Source organism: Polypterus senegalus, chromosome 14 (assembly GCF_016835505.1).
Source record: "Polypterus senegalus isolate Bchr_013 chromosome 14, ASM1683550v1, whole genome shotgun sequence".
NCBI classification, from domain to species: Eukaryota; Metazoa; Chordata; class Cladistia; order Polypteriformes; family Polypteridae; genus Polypterus; species Polypterus senegalus.
Window position 1 is genome coordinate 109013306 of NC_053167.1, and position 25274 is coordinate 109038579.

Consider the following 25274-nt stretch of genomic DNA (forward strand, 5'->3'; position numbering starts at 1 on the left):
AACATATCCTTATCTGATAAAAGGGTTTGTGCATTTCACTGGTAATTATTCAATACTATATCTTAAGTATCACTTACTTAAGTAGTCACTCTTGAGTCAATTCCTTTTTAGCCCATATCACTGTTAATTTTTTTTTTTTTTCCCACAGAAGGAAGTTCTTGCTGTGGGTCAAGAACATTTTGGGTCTTGAAAACGATGGTTTTATCCCAGTAAAGTTCCGCTTATGATTAACTGGTGCACACTGTTATCTCTTCTACATCTGGTTTACCTTGGACAGTTGTGGTAGACTCTGATTCCTACAATAAATGTTGGTAGAATCTGAATGGATGTGCTAAGGCCAAACAACTTTCCAGTCAAGGTTGTGAGCGGAAATGTAACAATCGCTTTTTACAGGTGTGATCACATTTAAGTGGTTTTGACTTTCTAGTTTGGATAATCCGGGCTGTAAATGTGTGCCTAAACATCCAGAGGGCAGCCCCTGGTAGATGATGAAAAGATGATTACAGTTATTACTTACGTGGAATACCTTGTCTCAATGTGCTTACTATTAGGGTGGTTTACGATCTTGAGATGTTTGCTCTGCCTCAAGTATAGTGTTGAGAATTTTGTGCGTTTGTATACAGTATGTAAATGTTGTATAATTAACCATGTTATTGTTATTATATTAAACTAAGTACTCTGTACACATGGCCTTACAAAAGAAATAAATTGAACCTGGAAGGTCCCTGTGTAAAACCAGGGCCAGCACAATGGGTAAGAAGAGCACAGGGACAAGATTAGAAACATGTTAGGGGCAGATTTCGTGAAGATGTTAGAAAGTTTTTCTTCATGCAAAGAACCATAGACACATGAAATAAGCCAAGGAGTGTGGCAGACACATTTATACTGTGACCACTAGGGGGAGTTAGAGCTCCCTAAACCCAAGGCATAATTTCATAGACACAAGTCCCAGTACAACAGAAAAGTTTATTTGTATTAATACCTTACAGAAAGGCTTTGACATCTTCTCTTCTTCTCACTTTCTCTCTCACTGCACTCCTCCAAGCGAGCTTTGTCCTTCTTCCATTCGACTACAGCTCGCCTGAATGAGGTCAAGCGGCTTCTTTTATTTTGGATAAATCTTGCATAAATCTGGGAGTAATTCTGGTATTAGGGCATTGCCCATTGCCAGTACATCTAGGTCAAAGTAGGGATCATGGATCCCTGAAGCACCCCAGGAGGCACCAACAGAACCCAACAAGACTGCCCCATAGGACTACAATTCCCAGCATGCCTTGTGGGTGTCCGTACAGGTAGCCTCACCCAGGGATGCTGCCACCTAGCATGTCGAGGGGCTTTAGTCCTGATAGGTTGTCTCCCTCTATCCTTGCATCACGCTGGAAGAGCTAATGTAGCGCAAACTGTTGAAAACACTTAATGTTGGCAACGAGAGAAAAGTGTCAGAATACGCAGTGCACTGTAGCTTGCTGCATATCAGGCTACAGAGCTGCAGAATGGTCAGAGTGGCTGTGCTGAAGCCTGTCCACCACCCAAAGTGCCTACAATGAGCATGTGAACATCAGAACAGAATCATGGAGCATTGGAGGATGGTGACTTGATCTGATGAATCACGTTTTGTTTTAGATCATATGGCTGACCGGGTGAATATGCATTGTTAACCTGGGGAAGAGATGGAAACAAGGTGCACTATGGCAAAAAGGAAACTCAGCGGCAGTAACATGATACTCTGGGCAATGTTCTGCTGTGAAACCAGAAGTACTGGCATTCATGTGGAAGTAACCTTGACACATATCACCTATGTAAAGATTTTTACAGAACACTTACACCCCTTCAAGGCAACAGTATTTCCTGATGGCACTGATGGCCTCTTTTCAGCAGGATAATGCACTCAGCCACATTGCAGAAAGTGTTCAGGAATTGTTTGATGAACATCACAAAGAGTTCAAGGTGTTGACTTTGCCTCCAAATTCCTCAGATATGAATCCGACCGAGCATCTGTGGGATGTGCTCAATAAAACAAGTGTGATCAGTGGAGGCATCACATGTAACTCACTGGACTTGGAGGATCTGCTACTAACATCTTACCACCAAATACCAGTGAACACCTTCAGAGGTCTTATGGAGTCCATGCCTTGATGGGTCAGGTGTTTTGGCAGCAGGAGGGGGACCTACACAGTATTAGGCAGGTGGTTGGCTAATCTCTGTCTATCTATCTATCTATCTATCTATCTATCTATCTATCTATCTATCTATCTATCTATCTATCTATCTATCTATCTATCTATCTATCTAAGAGCCACTCCTGTTGGGTATTTAAGTTTGTTCTGCTATGGACTAACATCTTATACAAGCTTTGCTCCAGGAATGTGCTCAAAAGTGGTGAGATGGATCCCAGATTCCCTTGACCTCTAATGATGAGTGATTTTGTGAAAAAATGGATGGATATTTTCATGATTTTGCTTAGACTTTACTCCTATCTTTGTACATTTTTTCTTGTACTCTGGGCATGTCATCTGAAAACAGCCTTACATAGCAAGACATTCTCAAACCCAATTAATCCATTTCAGCGATTCAGGAAACCCAAGCCTATTCCAGGATGCTGTCCTTGACAGAACACCAGTCCATTGTCATGCAGGCATTTACAAAATGCCTGGAATCACAAAGTAACCTAAATTGCATGTCTTTTGGATTTGGAGAAAGCCTATGTAGACATGCAAACTCCACATATGCAATGGTGAGACATGGGATTTGAAGCAAGGATACATGGTCTGCAAGGCTATAGCTTTAACCAACAACCCACCTTAGAAGATTACACTAGGAGGATATTTAGAATTTAAATTGAAATTAGAATGCCAAAGAATTCCCCACATGGCCCCAGAGAGTGTTGTTGTGGTCTGAGAAGTCTGTAGAGTATGGCTAAAATGGAATCATCATAAAAAAAAAAATCCCAGGTTAAAACAGTGCAGAAAATAATACAAGACAAGAAACTGTTTTCTATCTAAAGTTGAAAAACTTTATTTTAATAATATAATATCATGATAACAACATAAAGCCTTTGGAATTAAAAAAATGGGTGGATAGTTATTACTACCGTTATTGCTTGGATATTAGCAGGGTACACGTTGAGGTAGCACTATAGAGAGTGGCTGGTGTTGCTGCCTCATAGATTCAACATCCTGGGTTTGTATCCTTTGCCTGATTGTAGTCTTTGTGGAGTTTTCATTTTGTCACCTTTCTGTCTGAGGTTTCCTCTGGCATCCTTATTGTTACACATGCTATATATTGATATGCATGAGTGGGTCTTATTATGGACTGCTGCCCAATACGGACTCAGTTCTTGCTCTGCACCCAATGTTACTCATAACTGTGATGTGGATTAGAATATTTTGCAAATGCTGTGCCATGTAAGGATGCACATTCTTGTTAAATCATTATTTTTTAATGTTAGCTCTGTAATGTTAGCAATATTTTCAATTTAATTTTGTTGCTATGGATTACATTCTTTTGTGCCTTTTAAAGCTCATGAAGATAATGATGTCCTTTGCAGCAGGCGCTACGTACAATAAAATTGATTAATTAGTTAATACCCGAAGGCCATGAATTGGATTAAGTGGATTTGATAATTGGTGGATGGATGATCGATTAATGTTTCAGGTCATATAGTTACCAATCCTGTAAAACCTTCAACATATCCTTTTTGCAACAAAAGCACACACAAATAAAGAAAAGCAGTTGCTAATAAAGAAGTCACACATTCCCCTTGATTCAGAGGACAGGACAAAAACCATTGCATTTTTCTCCCATTTTTTCACTTCCCTGTCTGCTTTCAAATCACACCTTAGGACTCCAATCACCAAGGTGGCATTCCAAGCAAAGGCACTGACATCTCCTACCTAATCAAATAGCCGATTATCTTGTCGTGATAAATTGGAGCTAGTCTATTGTGAAAAGTCTTTCCCGAAACACTTGCCTATCCTGGAGCTAATAGGACAACAGATGTGTGGATCAAGCCCCAGAGATTGTAGTACATTGTGGTGTAATGATTTGTGGCAAACAAGTACAAATGTTTTAAGAGAGGGCATTTCAAAGTGGAAGCATCACAAGATTGAATAAATCTAAAGCAGAAAAGAAAGGCTTGAAAGATAGGACTCCCTGTTGTCTTATACTATTAGTACAGAAGTGTTGCTTTGTTATTATTCACTTTTTACAGTTAACTGACAATTATAATTTTAATTTTAATCAGGGTTAAGGTTAGGTTAGGGTAGAGAAAGAAGAAAGTCCAATGGACCGTGGCACTGGCACACATCCCATAAAAATATTTTTAATTAAACTGCATACACCAATACTCATATTACCACCTCAATTATAAATACTCCCAATTTTAATCTATCCATATATAAAACTGATAACTAATTTTTAATAAATCACATTCAAAAAATAAATATTAAGGTCTATTGCAAAAAATTGTGTAAAATCTTATAAATATGAATTATATTCTTAAAATAACTCTAATACAGTTTTATAAATAAGGACTCAATTCAGAAAGAGTATTTATTATTTGAAAGATATTTTCTTAAAAAATAAATATTTAATAGTCAAGAAATTAGGTCAATATATGATAGGCCCCTGACACAAAGGCTTAACATCAGGTACTAAAAAAGTTTTTTACGTCAGGGTTATAATACTAAAATTAGGATAATAGAAAATTTAGAGAAAAAAAAATCACCCAATACATATGACCCAAAGATTAACATTAACGTTAGGGTTAAGATTAGGCATAAAGTTTAATAACTCTTAACATTTATAGCCCCATCACAAGGGGTTAAGTTTAGAATAGGGTTGGGGAAGGACATCTAAAAGTAACCACAAATATTGACATTAACATTAGGACTACTAATTAAATATATTAAAAAAGATGCACTGGTCCATAAAAAGCCCTGACATCAGAAAATTAATCTTACGGTATTCTTTAAAAGGTTGGTTCATGCCAGGAGGGAAAAGGCAGTGTGACTGAGTGAAAGAAACTTCCGCTGTGTGATATGATATCATTGCAGTTGCAGTTGTAAAGTCAAAAGCCTTTTTACTCACCTGGGCGGCTAAACAGTTTGAGCTGCTGTTTTACTGACTTAGACACCCCAGGTTTATGGACATACTCTCTGTATGAGATTGTGACGCCCCTGGTGCACTCAGCCTTAGCATAATTTGTTTCCTGGGACATCGATAGTCAGTGCCGAGGATAGACTGGGACAATGAGGACACAAACCAAAGGACTAGTGCAAAGTGTTTACTGCAGTTTATTCCAAACAATGAAAAAAATCTAATCATGTTTAAAAGTGCGGTACAATTCAATAAATACATCCATCCATCCATCCATCCATTTTCTAACCCGCTGAATCCGAATACAGGGTCACGGGGGTCTGCTGGAGCCAATCCCAGCCAACACAGGGCACAAGGCATAATCCATAAAAACAATTGCTCTTGTGGAAGTTAAAATCAATGAATAAATAGATCCAAAAGAACATGTTAAAACCAAAGTTAAAAACACAGAGTTAAAATCAGGTGTTCTCTCTCCCTCTATCAAGCCCAGCACTTCCTTTTCTTCCACCTCCTCTGCTGATCCACTCTCAGGAGAGCTGAGATGCTGGCATACACGGCCATCAGTCATTGGCTTTTGTCCCAGCCACCTCATTTGATAACCTGCTAGGATGCCCAAAGCCCAGCTCTGTCATCCCACCACCATCCTTCATTGTCCATGAGATGAAACCTCAAAGCCATCGGCTGCTCCTGCTTCTTCAGATGCTAAACAGGAGTGGTCTGTCCCAGAGTGCTGTTCTCCTTGCTCCATTTGGAGCCACTCAACTGTTTTGCCTCCTGACAACCACAATGGCACACTCTCCCACATTTTCTCATTGATTGCTCCCTTTCTTTTCTTTCTTCACTTGACTGTCCTATTCAGATTCTTTGTATGCTTTGTGGGTGTTGGTGCTTGCCTTAACAAGCAGCAAAGTGTCAATGAGGAATTATTGGGCTTATCCCACTTGCATATGAACGAGCAATCAGCCAATTTCCCCACTGAACACCCCTTAGCTGCACAGCTTTCCAAAGATACACGCCCACAACCCCAAACCTGAGCAACATTGTCTATCTATTATAATAAAAAAAATCTTGGGTCAAGACATGATCATCTCGGAGAGACACTTTGAAGTCCCGTGAGACTACTTGCACGTCACGCCCTACTTACAAATAATTTCTTGGAGACACTTTAACATCCCGCAACACAAGGAAGTGAGACAAAAGGACAGCTGCTGTACATACCTTTAAATGATTGACGCGCAGCGCGACAAGCAGAACAAGCAGCTCGGTAGCAGTAGCTGCAAGTCAGCAGCTGATCCGTCCGTATCTCCATAGCGTGTGTTCAGCCCACACCTTCACAACGCTTAGGGGGGTGTGTGAGTGAAGCGAGCAGGGGGCTTTGCCCCCTAGTTTTTATAAAATTCAGACAAAGCCATAACCCCTTCATGCGCTTTATGGCAAAGAATGGGAAACAAAGAGAGGCAGGACCCACAAGCATTGTCTCAGCAATGGCAATGCATTATGTCTAATGTTGGCAGGAAAGGCTGCAACTGCCTTCAAACGTGTAATGGAATTTAGCTAAGATAGTGAATGGATGGCTGAATATGTGATTGGTACGATCATGTACGTTTTTTTTTAAATGCTGTTTAAATTAGTTATGAATGTAGCAATAGACAAGAAGGGCAATAGATAGGTAGATAGATAGATAGATAGATAGATAGATAGATAGATAGATAGATAGATAGATAGATAGATCTGTATTTCCATCTTGCAGGAATTCAAACTGAGCATGTGTATTTGTTAGAGTTAAGCAGAACAATCCACCATGCATACCAAGTCCGGCCTTGAAGCTTTTAAGAAAAGACTAAAGTTTCAGTTTTTTTTTGCTTTTGCCTGCATATTTTACCCAATAAGCTGCACAGATGATGCATTCCTGTCACCCTTTCCTGCATATTGGCTAAACAAACTGACTTTTTTATGCCCCTTTTATATGGCTTTGGTTAAAAGTAGTCATTTGCACAGTAATTGCATTTAAATTGCAAATTCAGATGTGCGGTTACAGTATAATTAAAGCAAATCAGCAGGCAATGATATATGTCTTTGCTAAGTTGGCAGGAATCAAACCATTTGTTTATGGTTGCGTTTGTGTGCTGTCATTGCATTCCAAAGAATGGCTAATCTATACAAAATATAACATTAATTCAATTCTCACGACAAAGAATCAATTTACCACCGCATGCCTCACATACTCAACATGAGCACAATTTCACTTAAACAATATCTTCAACAGACATCCGCAGTCACATAGGGATCACTTTAAACGGTCTTCTTGCAGAAATGAAAATCAATATTTCTTTGAAAACAGAGATTATAAATCTGACAGTCAAAAGTCAATATTGTCAGATTGTTGGGTGTTGTCTTTAATCGGTCTCTCTCCTCTAATATGATTGCTCACATAGTATTACTGATAACAGTCTTGTGTTTTTTTTTTCTTCTGTTTTTTACCTTTTAGGAAAATCCTTACATGTGCAATAACGAATGTGACGCCAGCACGCCGGAACTGGCACACCCACCGGAGCTGATGTTTGATTTTGAAGGACGAAATCCAACGACATTCTGGCAGTCATCCTCTTGGAAAAGATACCCCAAGCCCCTGCTGGTAAACATCACACTGTCATGGAACAAAACCATCGAGCTGACCGACGACATAGTACTGACATTTGAATCTGGCCGCCCAGAGCAGATGATCCTTGAGAAGTCTCTTGACTATGGGCGATCATGGCAGCCTTATCAGTTTTATGCTACAGACTGCTTAGATGCTTTCACGATGGAGCCCAAAACTGTTTACGATCTTACTCAACATACGCTGCTGGACATTATCTGTACAGAGGAATATTCAAGAGGATATGTGTGGAAATATGATAAAACTGTTCGTTTTGAAATCAAAGACAGGTTTGCCCTTTTTGCAGGACCACGGCTGCACAATATGGCCTCTCTTTATGGGCAGTTGGACACAACTAAGAACCTTAGAGACTTTTTCACTGTAACTGATCTCAGAATAAGACTGCTAAGGCCAGCCACGGGAGCCACAATGGTGGATGAAAATAATTTGTCAAGATATTTCTATGCTATTTCTGATATAAAGATACAAGGAAGGTAAGTCAATTATTAGTAATTAAATTTACTGCTGTATGTCACGGCTGGACATTTTTCCCTTATGCTTGAACCTGTTACTAATAACATGTGACGTTTGTTGAGCTCCTTCTTGTGTCAACAGCCTATGGTTTGCTTCTTAACAAGAAAATAAATGCAATACATATTAACATTAGACCAACCGTCACTCAAAGATGATGTCATTCAGAAACATTTCAAGTTTCTAATGTCATGGGCGCCAAATTTGGTTTAATTGGAAGACTCACGGGGTTTCTTTATCTGAACCTTGCTTCAGGTCGAACATCTACATTTGCAAAGACCTCTGTGCCAGAAAAAAAACTACCTAAGTAATTATGATTTAGAGTATTTTTTTGATGTAAAGTTAGGTTTCTCCTTTTTGGTTTTGATATTAAGTGATGTCTATTTAAATAATTGTAAGGAAAACCAACTATGAGCATACCAACAGTGATGAGTGAAATGATTCATGCAAAACTCAATGTTTCACATTGCAAAAACATTTGTGAAACATATGGCATTTCGCTTCCAGTAAAAATTGTGCTATTTAGACAAGAATCAAGGAATTTAGCTCCTGTCTTGAAACATTTTAATGAATGAATTCTGCCTGCTAGTCAATATTTAAATAAAGATCCCTAGTTTTAAAAAAAAAAGAAAAAAAAAAGGAAACTAACAACTCCCCGGACTAATTTTCTTTTTACGTCAAGAAACGTCAAGGTTGTTGTGGTTGGGCAAATAACTTTCAAGGTAGTGAGTTTCTGTGTTGTTAATACACGGCACTGTGCATGATGGCGCATTTTAGTTCCACTTCGTGTAGAAAATATGCAACTTGTCACATTTAAAAAAAATATCAGTTAATTCCTCTTCAGTGATGTGAAGAAGAGGCATAACTAAAATACATTTTAGCAGTGTGGCCGTGGATTACCTTCATTATACTGCTGCAGAAAAAAAACACTAAAGGGTTAACAAGGCATTAGCGACCAACATGTCTTGTTTTGCACCTCACCTTCTTTAAGCTTTCATCAGTTCAGTTATGATATATAGATGATATGACTATACTGACCCTCATGATAAGTACTAGTACAGCTACTAGTAGTAGAGTTGTGGTGTTAGTGTGTGTATAGAGTGAATACAACCAACATATAACACATTGCAACTCCCTGTCACTGTGATAAACAAGAACATTTTACATACCATATATACTCACATTTAAGTTCTGTCGAATTTTTGAACAGGTGTATAAGTCAGGGTCTGATTTTATAATTGATTTTTTGAGTTTCAAGAGCCAACATATAAGCGAATATATACGGTATTAGTCATTAGTTACAGTATGCTTTCTGTTCCTAAACGTTTGAGCTGGATACTTCACTTTCACCCAACAGGAATTTACCTCTCACGTGTTGCTTATCTGTGTTTAGCCACTCTTCAGCAGTCACCATTCACCTGAATTTGTCTTCCAACTCCCAACAATGGCTTTTAAACCTTATTGTGAAGTCAATTGTGAGCCAAACCGTAATGTTTTTAGTAGGCTTAAAGTTGGTCTTCCAATCTCCTGATGTTCTAGGCTTTAGTCCCCTCTTCTGGCACCTGATCTTTTTGTATGTGAGAGCTCTGACTTTATCTGAAAGTACAGGTGTCTACAGCAACTTCTGTTTCCCCTCTTGGTCAACAAGTTTCCCTTCATCCTTCTTTAACCGGATTGTTTTCTCCTTTCTCCTTCCAACCCTCTATTACTGTACCGTTTGTTTTGAAGGACCCAGCATGGACAGCCTGCTCTCTGTGGCTAGAATGAAACCTGCATTCTCCGGTGGAGCATATCTGCTGCTTCTTATCATCCTTAAAAAATCCTTCCTGCTTTCTTGCAGAATGTCAAACTCTTGTGTTAAAATGTAGGATATCACTGTGAAGTTTGAATCTGCAACAATCTAGAACCCCTATTTATTTACAAAGGTGCTTAAGGAAGTCACTGCCTGACTGTCCTCTGAAGCATCATCCTGGTGGCACTTATTCACCTGGCAATTTAAATATAAACACACATACACTCATTTATGCCACCATGATGCCAAAGAAACTATCCAAATGAGCCCCAGATAAATTTAAAATAAAGCCTTGATTAACAAAGACACAAGGGAGGAGTGATTTCATAGCTTAAATAAAGTTTGACTACATGGATGACCTAATAAACCCCCGTGGGCCTAATTACACAGGGTTTTCCCCTTATTCCCTGCTGGATGAGACTTGCTTATCTGTTCATATAAGAAGCTCTCACAATTTAAAAACACTGAGGGGTGTACACTGTGTGCAAATGTATGCCCACCACTATTAGTCATGTGAAGAAGTCTTGAGAATTTGGAGAGAATTTGGAGAGTCTGTGATTTTAGGACATTCAACTTGACTTTGTAATGCTGTTTTAGGTTCTATAGGTAAATAACGTTTTCTTGGAAGCCTAAGTGTTTGACCATTTTATGGGATGTGTGGTGCAAATTATGACTGGCCAGTGAACACCCTGTAAAGTCCTAGAGCCATCTCAGTATTAAAGATGTTTCCACAAAACTGTGACCTTGTCCATATTTAACAGTTTAGCTGCCTGTGGGCTTCTGGCATTACACAGAATTTGGGCACATTGTATTTTGGCACCATAGTTATTTTGGCACCTCATCTGTATTTTGTTCAAAGACACAGGGTAGACTTTTGGTTCATTATCACATCTGACAACCTGTGTTTGCCTCTTTGCGTGGGCTTCGTTTGTACTTGTCCCGCTTGTCATTTTCTGTTTTAATAAATATAGAAAAAGCATTTTGTTTTGTATGGTAAAACTGAATTTAAATCTTGGACCAGTTACATATGTGTAGTCTGCACACATGACCATGTTGGTTTTATTCCCATATTCCACAAATATGAATAGGATAGAGTGATTGGCAAGATGAATTGTCATTGTGTGAGTTATGCAGGAAGATGAAAATGAATTTTAACTTGCACACCCAGGAATAGTCATTATAATGTGAGAAGAAAGAGAAGTTTGACTCGGTTAATCAATTATCAATCTTGCCTACAATAAAGGGCAGCATGGCGACACAGTTGTAGCACTGCTTCCTCTCAGTTAGGAGACCCAGGTTCACTTCCCGGGTCTTCCCTGTATCGAGTCTGCATGTTCTCCCTGTGTCTGCATGGGTTTCCTCCGGGTACTCCGGTTTCTTCCCACAGTCCAAAAACATGCATGTTAGGTGCATTGGCAATCCTAAAATTGTCTCTAGTGTGTGCTTGGTGTATGGGTGTGCGTGCCCTGCAGTGGGCTGGCACCCTGCCCGGGGTTTGTTCCTGCCTTGCGGCCTGTGTTAGCTGGGATTGGCTCCAGCAGACCCCCGTGACCCTGTATTAGTATATAGCGTGTTGGGCAATGAATGACTGATGACTGACTGGCCTTCCACAATACTAATAATTGAGTAAGTAATTAGGTAAGGCTCCTACTTTATTTAACTTACCTTTCTCTGTTGCAGTAGGTGGATGTCCAGCCGTTAGAGTTACATCGATCTAACTGAAGCACACTTGTAAGAAACAGAATAGTACAATTTATTGATACACACAAGAATTATAGAAATAATATCAGCATCGCCAGCATCATGTAAATGAAGGCTATGACTGAAAATTGCAGGCAAAGTCATCAAATGTGATATGGCCTTCAGAATGAGAATAGCTGTACTAAAGGGGCTTGCACTGAATGAGTAAAACAGTCAGTTTAGTTCAGTATGTGTGGCCTTGTTTAAGAGGTTTGAAGAAGTGTGGCAAGATCTGGAGGTAGAGACTGATTGGGGTTAAGCAAGAACAGTTTGAGTGCCTTCGAACAGCCAATAAGGCTGGAGCAATCACAAATGACAGGGATACTTCAGATCTGTTGTTTTGGTACCATCTCCTGAGGCCCTGCCAGAAGAAGTAGAAGATGTAAAAAGGGTTTAACTGAAAAACTGAAGTGTGTCACATCCTCCATCCTGTTGATTGTCAGAATGTTGTTGGAGACTAAATTACCACACTTTTTCAGATAAATAGAATTGTTTCTCAGGAATTTGCAAAACAAGTTTTGTTGAAACTTCAGTTTTGAGCAAGTTTTTTGTTCCTGGTCACCAGTTAAGACATAATAAGAGGGCGGGATGAACAAAGGGAATTAACAAAATACAGTAAACTAAATTAAAATGAGAAACACCTGCTGCATTTCTAGACTATCACAGTTCTGGAATTTGTCCTTCTGTAATTATATTTTATTTGATTTTGGATTTATTGAGCTTAATTTTATCATTGTTATTTTTTATGTGTTGCCAGTGACATCACCATAGTGCCAAATTGTGTGGTTGACATGTGCAGGCACCATCCATTTGTGGTTGTTTCTCATGGCTGCAGCCATATTGTTAATGGTCACTATGCCTGTTGCCAGTCACGTGATATGGAAGTCACATGATGTATAATGGCAATGTAAAGGGTATAGTGTACAGAATGTACGATGATAATCTATAAAAACAATTACTTTTAAAATTACTAACGGGCAAATCTTCTTCTTCTTCTTCCTTCTGCTGCTCCCGTTAGGGGTTGCCACAGCGGATCATCTTGTTCCATATCTTCCTGTCCTCTACATCTTGCTCTGTCACACTCATCACCTGCATGTCCTCTCTCACCACATCCATAAACCTTTTCTTAGGCCTTCCTCTTTTCCTCTTGCCTGGCAGCTCTATCCTTAGCATCCTTTTCCCAATATACCCAGCATCTCTCCTCTGCACAAGTCCAAACCAGCACAATCTCGTCTCTCTGACTTTGTCTCCCAACCATTCCACCTGAGCTGACCCTCTAATGTCCTTATTTCTAATCTTGTCCATCCTCATCAAACCCAATGCAAATCTTAGCATCTTTAACTCTGCCCCTCCAGCTCTGTCTCCTGCTTTCTGGTCAGTGCCACTGTTTCCAACCCATATAACATAGCTGGTCTCACTGCTTTCTGTACACCTTCCCTTTCACTCTTGCTGATACCTGTCTGTCACAAATTACTCCTGACACTCTTCTCCACCCATTCCACTCTCTTTTTCACCTTTCTTCCACACTCCCCATTACTCTGAACTGTTGATCCCAAGTATTTAGACCTTCGCCAGCTCTACTCCCTGCATCCTCACCATTCCACTAACCTTCTTCTCATTTACATACATGTATTCTGCCTTATTCCTACTGACCTTTATTCCTCTCCTCTCTAGAGCAGATCTCCACCTCTCCAGGGTCTCTTCAACCTGCTCCCTGCTTTCGCTATAGATCCCAATGTCATCAGCAAATATCATAGTCCACGGGGTCTCCTGTCTTTTCTGTCAACCTGCCCATTACCTTTGCAAATAAGAAAGGGCTCAGAGCCGATCCCTGATGTAATCTCACCTCCACATTGAATGCATCTGTCACTCCTACTGCAGACCTCCCCATTGTCACATTTCTCTCGTACATATCCTGTGCTATTCTTACGTACTTCTCTGCCACTCCCGACTTCCTCATACAATACCGCAACTGCATCCCCTGTGGCTGGGTTAGGATTAGTAACAGGCAAACATGTTTAGTTTATGTCAGGCCCTTTGCAACATTATACTGACTTTGTGTTTGGTTTTGATGTTCTGGCCTTGGTGGTCTGTCTATGTCTTACAGTTTCTGACCTGTTTTATATTGGTATTTTTTTACTGCTCCCAATTCATTCAAACATTCCCTGTTCATATTCTCTTTCACTTATCAACTGGGTACTTTAATTTGTTGTAAAATGATCATAAAATAAGCAGGTAAATGATTTTGACATGCTAGACAGGAGAGAATGTTGAATTTTGAAAGTAACCAAGAGAAAAGATGTGATCAAAAAACAGAAATGAGTCAAATACTGGGAGATCAAAAAGCACAGAAAACAAGACAAAAATCAAACTTGAAAAAATGAGAAGAAAGCCCTAAACCAGAAAAATCACTAGGAAAAAGAATTTAACAATAGCTGAGGTTTTGATCTGAATCTGTGAACTAGGATGAGGAAATTACCTTAATGTTGAACTTTTATCCCAACACATCATGATAGTCAGTTCACAATCCTGGAAGGCACACCCACAATAGCATGGAGGGCAATCTAACAACTGCAGAAAAAATGATGTCACCAGTAACTAGATAAAACGGTGGCTAAAACAGCCCAAATAAAATAAAATCCTTGAGGTGGTAAACCCCCAGTTTGAGTGCTATACCACACAAAAGGTATATGAACACAATTCCCAACAGCTATTTACTTGTTGGGACAATTGCTCCCTTAAACTAACACCAAGCCCCCTTGAGATCATGTCTGTCTCCATTGCTCCATATACTGGCCTGTCCTCCTCTTGCCAGTTAAGTCCTAGCACTACTTATTTCCTGATTTTAAGTTAAATTAGTCTTCTATGGTTGAGGTGGCCTTATACTTTATACTGGGAGCACTTCTGAGTCAATCAGCAACATTTCTTGCTTGGTCAGGGTGTACTTTGAAAGTTTTGAAGCGGTTCATCCAGAGCTGACTCTCACCTCCCCAGCTTTTCCTGCAAGCCTTAATCCAGTTCTCATTTAAAAGGAATGACAATCCTGTCCTCCTCAGTACATATCAGAGGTCCCCCTTGCTGCCCTCTAGTGGGGTAGAGGACTTTTATTAAATTATCTGTCATTCCCGTGCCACTGCCCTGCTCCCGGCTCTTGTCCCCCTAGGAATAACAACTCCTAGGATGTTCTCTAATATAATATGGATCACTGCCCCCTGGCAGTATTCTACCTTCTGCTGTGGCACAACTGTGAAGGTTAATGTTGCAGGAGCCTATTTTCTTTTATTGTCAGGACCGGATAAGGTCCTGCCCCTGTCTTACAGCAGCCCCTTTACCCTGCATTTACAGCCTTGACCAGGCATCCATCTTACCTTCAACAAATTGACTTAACATTGTTTCAGTTTTCTCAAGGTGTCCTGTATTTCAGCTACCTTATTCTCATTAGTCTCTTGGCCGGTCTCTTTCAAAAAGCCTGCTGAGACACTTCAGTCTATGAAGTGCATAGTGCAGGGTGGAAACCATCAGGCTAATCGGCCGAAATGAGACATTCCCCTTGCAGCCTTTCCATTTTGATGTGAAAGGTGGATCAATAATGGTGTAATATTAGAGGGAAACATAACCTGGTTTCCCCAATTGGATTCTTTGAAAACACACATGCTTATTTTACATCAGCGGAAAAACAATAAAAACAAGCAGTGGAGCAGCTATCAGCACACTTGTCCAGGGATTGCTTCTTGTTCAGCACACAAAATGAAATATCTTTTTTTTTATTAAACATATGTGCTGTGTTTTAAATTAGCCACAGGACTGGCAAATGAAAAGTGTTACTAAATTGCAAGACCACCATAGTGCTGCAGAAATGGAACATGAGTCCATACCTCCATCCATCCATTTTTGAATAGATGCTTTCTGGACTTTGTCCCTGGCCCACCCTTTCATGTGCAGTTTTCACACTGATAAGCCTACCTGTTGCTTGGCAACATCTGTGCTACAGTCATGTGATGGGAGGAGCAAAAGAAATAAAAAGGAAACCCTGACTTGAACATAGGACAAGAGGGGGCGCTGTTGTCTAAAAACCTTGTAAACAAATGTGCAATCAAGCAGATAAAAGTGGAAAATTAAACAGGAAAAAATTGCAGAACTTATACAATGGATAACTTCAAAATAAATCAGAAAATTAAAAAGACAATGAAAGCTTGGAAAAAAATAACATTTATTTATATAGCACATTTTCATATAGAAGATGTAGCTCAAAATGCTTTACAGGATAAAGAAAGAGAAAAAAAGACAAAATATAAAAATAAAATTAGGCATTACTAGTTAACATAGAATAAAAGTAAGGGAGGGACAGGAAAAACAAAACAAAAAGCTCCATTTGGCTGGAGAAAAAAACAAAATTTGCAGGGGTTCCAGGCCGCGAAACCACCCAGCTCCCTCTAGGCATTCTACCTAACATAAATGATCTCAATCAGTCCTCATGGCTTTCAGACTTCACATGGATGGAAGAATTAGATGATGATGTCATGTGGATCTTTGGCCTTCAATCCATCAATGTAGGGCCATCACAGTGCTTTGATGGGGTGCTGATGGTGCAGATCGCCACCACAGAAAACAGGAAAAAGAACAGCAGAGAAGGTTGGGGTTAATGCAGATTTTGGAGCCAAGAAAAAAATAATAATCAAATGCATACAGTATACAGAATATCAGAGTTACACTAAAATGAAGCTATGAGAAAGCCATATTAAAATAATAGGTTTTTATCAGTTTTTTAAAGTGCTCCACTGTACTAGCCTGGCGAATTTCTATCAGTAAGCTATTTCAGATTTTAGGTGCATAACAGCAGAAGGCCGCTTCACCACTTCTTTTAAGTTTAGGTCTTGGAATTATAAGCAGACCCTCATTTGAAGATCTAAGGTTATGATTTTGAGTGTAAGGTGTTAGACATTCCAAGATATAGGATGGCGCGAGATTATTTAAGGCTTTGTAAACCATAAGCAGTATTTTAAAGTCAATTCTAAATGGCACGAGTAACCAATGTAGTGACATCAAAACTAGAGAGATGTGCTTGGATTTTCTATTCCTAGTTCAGATTCTAGCAGCTGCATTCTACACTTGTTGCAGTCGATTGATGTCTTTCTTGGGTGGTCCTGAGTGCATTACAGTAATCTGACCAATTGAAAACACAGTGAGGCTCTGTTTACTTTCTCAAAATCTTGCAGAGTTCTAAGAGATCTAACTTTTGCTATATTTCTTAAATGAAAAAATGCTATCCTAATAATTTGATTAATATGTGATTTAAAATTTAGGTCAGAGTCAATAATTAGCCCTAAATTCTTTACCTCTGTCTTAACTTTCAAGCCTAATGGATCAAGTTTATTTCTAATACCCTCATTATATCCATTTTTGCCAATCACTAAAATTTCTGTTTTCTCCTTATTTGATTTGAGAAAATTACTACTCATCCATTCAGAAACACAGGTAAGACATTGGATCAGTGAACCAAGAGAGTCGGGGTCATCAGGCGCTATTGATAAATACAGTTTGGCATAGCTGTGGTAGCTCATGTTATGCCTTGAGATAATCTGACCTAAAGGAAGCATGCAAATCAAAAAGAGCAGCAGACCTAGGATAGATCCTTGTGGAACACCATAAAGAATATCAAAAACAAAACCTAACACAACAAGAATTCCACCCACACCTGAGAGAAAGTTAAGGGACAAAAGACAATTATCAGTATGGACATAGCACAGTATTTACTTTCATCCTAACTGAAGTCGGTGTATTTAGCTTTAACCTCCGTAATGCACAAGAGAAAGAGAGAAAATGAGTACCTGCCTAGTTATAATATTTTGTTTTTAACAGCAGTGGGTGATATTTTTCATTGTACTTTGCTTCCTTTTGTTTTGTGCCTTTTAATCAGGCCTACCAAGGTGGTTCCTCAATTCTTGAACCCATGTCCGACCATTCTGTCCACAGACGGTTCCCAGATGTGTGTTTTTTTCCTCCAAATTGGGTTTGTTAGAAAACAGTTCTGCGGGTAGAAATATCGACTAGACGGGGTGCAACTGAGATTGGAGAGCAAAGAGGGGAGAGTGAAGGCTGCAGCAGAGGCAGAATGTTGGGGTTTTGTGCACATGTTCAAATTAGTGAAAATGTCAAATACAGAGTTGATGCAGCAGATGAGTAGTAGTAGTAGTAATTTATTTATATAGCGCCCTTCACAGACAAAAGATCAAAGAGTGCTGAACAGCAATACAATACAAATACAGTAGACCCCCACGAAGCTGCGGTTCAGAGTTTTCAGCCTCAGTCGTTCACAGATTTTTCCTTAGAATCTAACTAATAATTGTTAGCGGAAACTGCAAATATCCTCTGCAATTTTTTATGCCTTTTTTAGTGGCAATACTGTACTGTAGAGAGAACACAAAGCAACTGTAGAGGAAAATGTGGCTTGGGATGGTGAAAGTAGCCAATCTGAGAGCGTTATTCATTTCTCCTTTTTGCTCATTGGCTGCTGCTCTGTGACATATCTCCGGCAGATGCAGCCCAGCATTCCTGCATCATAACAGTTTACCGTGTGTAGCTATCTCAAGTGTTTCGCTGAGTGTTCTTCTGTTTTTCGTTTTGTTCTTCTTAAAGCCCTAAGATGCCGCCCAAATGCTATGCACCTTCCAAGACTTTTAGCAGTGAACCTAAGCGCCAGAAAAAGTCTAAGGCAGTCCAGGAGAAGGTCGAACTACTGGATTTGCTTCGGGAACTAAAAAGTTATGCCTCAGTAGCCAGCCAATGAGATGTAAATCCTCTGCTTTGCTATGCAGACATTATCTTCATTATATGCCTTCATCGCAATACAGTACACAGCTAATTCATCATTATCATCTTTAATCAGTATCATTCATTATTGGTGAGTACCCGTACTTTTTACTGTATTTTTATTAAATTAAATTTAATATAATATTACGTATTTAGCCTACTTATACCAAAGAAAAATACCAAAGAAAAGGCGCTTGCATGAATTACAGTAAATATAGGGGTAACATCGGCATTTTACATTTTAGCACTGCGGGAGACATAGCAGTATAGTACTGTACAGTATACGGTTTTACCTTTACATTCCTTTTTTTTAGGGTAACTTATTAAGCTGAGTTTGAAATGAAATTAAAGTGTTTTGGGGGCATATTTAGGATTTAAACTATATAAATGGGCATTTATAGGGATTTTTTTGACAACATCCAAAATTCATAGTTTTTTACAATTCGCGGGTGCTCTAGGAATGTAACCCCCGCAAATGTTGGGGGTCATCTTTACAACAGTTAAAACAAAAGCAATAAAAATAATAAATATACAAACAGCAACTACTCAGCACTGATTAAAACCCTGTTTAAAAAGAAATGTTTTCACTTGTTTTTTTAAAAGAATCAACAGACTCAGCCTCACACAGACCATAATGCAGGCTATTCCATAGTCTTGGTGTCAGAGGCTAAAAGGCACAATCCCCACGGGTTTTTAGCTGGGTGTGTAGGACAACTAAAGGCCCTGCTGCTCAGAACTAAGAGCCCGACAAGCTGTTTAGCGTTGGAGCAGACTGGTTAGGTACTCAGGAGCTCTGAAGGTAAGATAAGAAAGACTGTGGGAGAACGAACTTTTGAACTTACAGTTTAATAGTGTGTTTGAGTAGACATGCAAGAAAACAGCACACTGCCTCCAAGGTAGATGAGGATGAAAGCAATATTCTAGGAAAGAAATAAAAAAAGAAACAGCTCAGTTTGGTTGATGGTAAATATGAGAGCTGACCAAAAATGGAATGAAGTAAACAAAAGAATATTAGAAAAAGAGAGCTCTGAAAAGTAAGGAATAAGTGCCAGCAAATGGTCGTGTCTCGGGTTATTCTAAAAAGTGAGCAGAGAAAAAAAATCTTGTACGTGCTTACAGCCATATTTACAGTATGTCATAACGTAACATATATCTAATAGTGTGCGTGTGTAAGTTGTTGACAAGAGTTTTGGCCATTCCATCTTGCAATTTGAGTACAAAACAGTAATGTTATCAGCAATATATGAACTCTGAATGTGTTTAAATAAAAAAGGGGGACTGGCTTATAAACCCAATGTATTTGTAGATTGTTTTATGAATGTGTGTGTTTTGTTCTATATATTTTTTTTCCCATTATGCTATAAAAGAAAAATATGTCATTTATTTGCTGGTTTCTAGGAATGTTAGGTGCCATTGTGAGGTGCAAGCAAAATAAAAAAGGCACTCTGACTCGATCTTTGTGTTTTTGATAAAGTCTGGATTGCAGTGTTTAATATTTTAAGACTTTGTGCCTGCCATCTTCTATTTGTATGTGGCATCAGCTGCAAGGCAGTAACTACTGCAGGGCCCACTCATACCTACACTGGCCTTTACATATATTGTGCTAGGCTGACTTGGACATACTTAGTGATGTGAGAAGAAAACTGGAGCAGCCAGAGAACAATCTACTTACTGTGTATGTCAGGGGAACATGCAGGCAGCAGCCCGGCTGGATTCGGATGTTATGAGGCTGAAACTGTAATCTCTGTGCCATCCATAAGGTTAAATAATGTGCTTTGTTTCAACACAAATAACATTATTCTCCTTTATTTTCAATATTAATATTCAGGTAAGGGAATTAGGTTAGGGCTATTTTGTCTTGGGAATCTTATTGTTTTCTACTAATGGTCCTGCTGCTTGTCTTTCGGCACTAGAAATATAAGCTCCTTAACCTGATATAAAAAATGTCAGAGCTTTTCCAATGGAGTAAAATCCTGTATAATTCTGGAGATTTTAGCTGCCTTTACAGCATAGTGTAAAAGTCTTAAGTAGTGCTTACAGTGATATAAGACTAAGCAAAATGCTGTAACCATATTAGAGCTGCAAAACTGGGTCACTAAAAATTTAAGGATTAACTCAAAATATAATTCACTATTATCTCTCAGCACTGCAGCAATAAATGTCAGGGGCAGCATGGTGGTTCAGAGGTTAGGTCTGCTTCCTCATAGCTCCAGGTGACTGCATTTGAATACTGGGTCTGCATGTTCTCTGTTTAGAGTTTGTAAGTTTTATGCGTTGGATTGTCTTCATTATTTTTTCAAATCTCAAAGACATGCACACACTAAACACACTAAATTGGAGCCATCTGTGTGAATGTGAGTGTCTGTGCCCTGTGATATACCGGCACCCCATCCGGGGCTACTTTTAGTCTTGTACCATTTGCTGCTGGAATGCCTGAACTGGACAACTGAGTTAGAAAATGAATAAAATAAAGAGAGGAATTAACATTCTCAGCTAAAAAAATATTGTGATGTTTAAATCTCATGTTCTATTAAATTATGAATGGTAGCAACTCCATGCAAAATCGAGGTAACAATTTATCCATGCCTTAAAAATATATATTATTAGTTATTATGCTAAATAATTGATCAAATTGATTAAGATGCTTTTACAGCTTTCATTACCTGCTGCAAGTTAAGTGATTGCAAAAAATCAAAGGATTTTGCTTGTCCAATACATTGTAAGGGCTTTGAAAACATTTGCAGGATGAGTTTTCTATTTGCAGGATGAGTTTTCTATTATTGCCTTCACTACACCAACACAGCAGTGTTCATATTCCAAAATATTTTGCAGTTTAGTGAATTTAAATGCAGTAGATGGTAGCAGGCTCAATATTTTGAATTGAAATCATAAAGGATAAGACTGCAAACAATTCTTTAGTGTCTGCAATGCCTACAGTGAGGCTGTGCTTACAAAGGAGCGGTGAAGGTCCTGGCATTGAGTGAAACTTGACACTCATAGGAGAGTTTACGGCTTAAGAGGGGAAATGGAAAGAGGCATTGTTCAGTTTCAGCAAGGACATCACCCATATTTGCCATTCACTTTTCTATTTAATCGGCCATAAGCTTGAAAAACTACATTAATGGATTACTTCATAATAGTGGAAGATCAGGAAGTTGAGCGATAAAGCCAAACAAACTAAAACAGAATAAGCATGTAAGGAGAAGGAGAATCTTGAATTCAGTTGTGTATAAAAAGGGGGGGGGTGTAACATTTTAAACAGATGACTTTTGTGCTGTTAATAATGTTATATAACAATTATACATGATATAAAATTGTGTATTTATGCGATACAAAGCAAAAGCAAGTGCTGATGGACCTCCAGTGTTCTACTATCATAGGACTGGCACTGTCATATAAATACCTGAACTGGAGGCAAGATTGGGTGGGCAGCACGGACCTATTGTGCAAAAGTGCCAGAGCAGGATCTATTAGTTCAGGTGGCTGAGGTCTTGGTGGGACAAGCTGCTGGAAATGTTCTGCCACTCCATAATGCCTAGCAAATCCTTCTGCACTGTGGTTTGCTGAGTGAGTAACTCCATCTCAAGGGATGACAGATATCTGAATACTCTGGTCAGGAAGGCCAGGCTGCACTCCAGGACTAACCCTGGACTCTTAGGAGATGGTGGTAGAAAAGAAGATTATTTCAAAATTAGCTGATATTATGACTAATTCTGCAATTCCTCTCCACAATGTGCAGTCCCAGAGACTGTTTACACACTTGTTAATCCCACCATAGTGTACTAACGGCTATTACAGAGAGCCTTTTTTGCAAACAACCCTCAGATTACATATTACATTCTCCCATCATGCCCATTTTCATTCTGGCGAGTGTGAACAAAAACAAACAAAGCTCATGTAGAGCTGGGTTCCCATGGGATGCTCCGTTTCATGTCCAATGACAGAAAGAAAGGAGGAATGACAAAATATTTAAGTTCCGGTGTATTTCATCCAGGGTTCAATGTAAGTTGGTATGAGGTCTGACCTTCAAGGAAAAGAGAGAGTGAAAGAGAGATTGGGAGCATGCACTGAAGATGATCATTTAAATGAACGCCAACTTACAATTAATGAGTGCTTTATACTAGTGGTGTGAGCAGAAGAGACAGGGCTAGTGACATCAAAGTGGAAGTAATATTGAGAATCTTCTGGGATCATCCCCTCTAATCTAAAGCGCAGAAATGGAACAGAGTTTAATAAATGTGTCCCTCAATCATTCTCCTTTGTTTCCCCTTACAGGTACCCACAAGACTCTTCCAATGCTCACGTGTATGACACCAGATACAAGAGATGAGATGTCTAAACTTATCTAAAATATACCCACGGTTATCTCCAACATTGCTATGTCACATAATTAGGGAATCTTCTATACTCAGATCACTTTGGGCAAAACGTTTCTTTTATCTCTCAGTCTTGGATCTAAAATCAGCCCAAACACTTTAACAGAAATAATAGGAGGAATAACAAAAGGGATAATACATTATACTATAAAAATCAGTTGTGATGTCCTGTACCACACTATGTTCATGAAGTCTTATTTTACTCAATCTACCTTTAATAACTCAGTGGGAAAGTGGTATTACATATTATCGGAAAATGGGAAAAAAATTCCAGTTCTTTTTACAAGCATCAGTGCTGAATTTTCTCAGAATCTGACTTGAATCTATACTAATAAAAGGCAAAGCCCTCACTGACTGACTCACTCATCACTAATTCTCCAACTTCCCGTGTGGTGGAAGGCTGAAATTTGGCAGGCTCATTCCTTATAGCTTACTTACAAAGGTTAGGCAGGTTTCATTTCGAAATTCTACGCGTAACAGTCATAACTGGAACCTACTTTTTGAGCATATATACGGCCATAGCCTGCAGCTCATTCGCCGTGTGAGGCAGAGTTGCATCCCGCATCATCATGCCTCCCACGTAATTGAGTGCCTGCCCATATAAGGTAAATATTCACAAGATCACACAAGAGAGCGGCTCACGTTAACTGACTGTGAACGTGGTACATGGAGAACAAGGAAGAGCTCCAAAGAGCGCTGAACAAAAAACGCATTACACAATTGAGAAGGCAGGAAAAGAATATGAAGCGAGTGACGCATACAAGCATCTTCATAAGTGCAGCTACTGCGGAAACAAAGCATGGTGTAAACCGTAAGTTTAAATTAAGTTTATAGACACGCTGTCGCTGGCGTTTGTCATGCCTACGACGAATACGATATTTGCGAGATACGTTTATTGAGAAGACACGAGGTATAAACGAGACTTTGGATCACTTTGTAACGGAGTTAAAATTGCTGTAACCAGAAACTTTTAAGTGCCAGGTCTTAGCTAACATTAAATAAAGCCGTGGACATCGCAAGATCACACAAGAGAGCGGCTCACATGAACTGACTATGAACGCGGTACGTAGAGAACAAGGAAGAGCTCCAAAGAGCACTGAACAAAAAACGCATTACACAATTGAAATGGCAGCAAAAGAATATGAAGCGAGTTAACCATACAAGTATATTCATAAGTGCAGCTACTGCGGAAACAAAGCACGGTGTAAACCGTAAGTTTGAATTAAGTTCATAAACACGCTGCCGCTGGCATTTGTCATGCCTACGACGAATACGATATTCGCAAGATACAAGTTTATTGTGAAGACATGAGGTATAAATGAGACTTTGGATCAGTTTTTGTAACAGAGTTAAAATTGCTGTAGCGAGAAACGTTTAAGTGCCGGGTCTAAGCTAACATTAAATAAAGCCGTGGACATCGCAAGATCACACAAGAGAGTGGCTCACATGAACTGACTGTGAATGCGGTACGTAGAGAACAAGGAAGAGCTCCAAAGACCACTGAACAAAAAACACATTACACAATTGAGAAGACAGCAAAAGAACATGAAGCGAGTGACGCATACAAGCATATTCATAAGTGCAGCTACTGCGGAAACAAAGCATAGTGTAAACCTTAAGTTTAAATTAAGTTTATAGACACGCTGCCGCAGGCGTTTTTAAAATTGCTGGTGAAGTACTGTGCTTATGCAAACATAAATGAGATGGTCAGGGACAGAATAGTGTTTGGCACAAACTCAGCAAAAGTGCGACAGAAACTTTTAAGTGCCGGGTCTGAGCTAACATTAAATAATTGCTGGTGGAGGACTGTGCTTATGCAAACGAATAGAAAACAAATGTTACGTTATTTTTAAAATGTTTCCTTTTCTTTTTCATAACTTCTTTAACACACTTCTTCTCCGCTGCGAAGTACGGGTATTTTGCTAGTTTATTAATAATTGTCAAGTATGCACACTGGGTATATGCTGAACCTTTTCATTTTATTTTCCTGATTTACAGTATTATACGTAAAGAACTTCTTTAAAAAACTCTGAGTTAGGTGAATGTTAAAGGCTGAATGTAATAAAGGAACGTACCAAAATGGCACTGACTCTTGCATCTGCCGGGGTGACATCAGCATTATTCCAGTCTTAAATGAGCAGCAGGATATCCTGCCACAATCACATGATCTTTTGGCAAAGCTGTTCTTCTAAGGATAGCAAGCTAATGAAATGAGCAACAATCTGCTGGGTCAGTGCTGTAAGATGCTTGTCTGTTCTGACCCAGTGGATTTATCCTCATATCAATGTTA

General features: G+C 39.2%; 1 protein-coding gene across 7 annotated transcripts in view; it reads left to right on the forward strand.

The window, feature by feature from the left end:
* ntng1a (netrin g1a) overlaps positions 1–25274 on the forward strand; it is a 510418-nt gene that overhangs the window by 223580 nt on the left and 261564 nt on the right. For all 7 annotated transcript variants that reach the window (XM_039735641.1, XM_039735643.1, XM_039735648.1 and 4 more), the window contains exon 3: positions 7586–8229. In XM_039735641.1, the coding sequence (XP_039591575.1) occupies positions 7586–8229 (644 nt within the window). The remainder of the gene's footprint in view (positions 1–7585; positions 8230–25274) is intronic.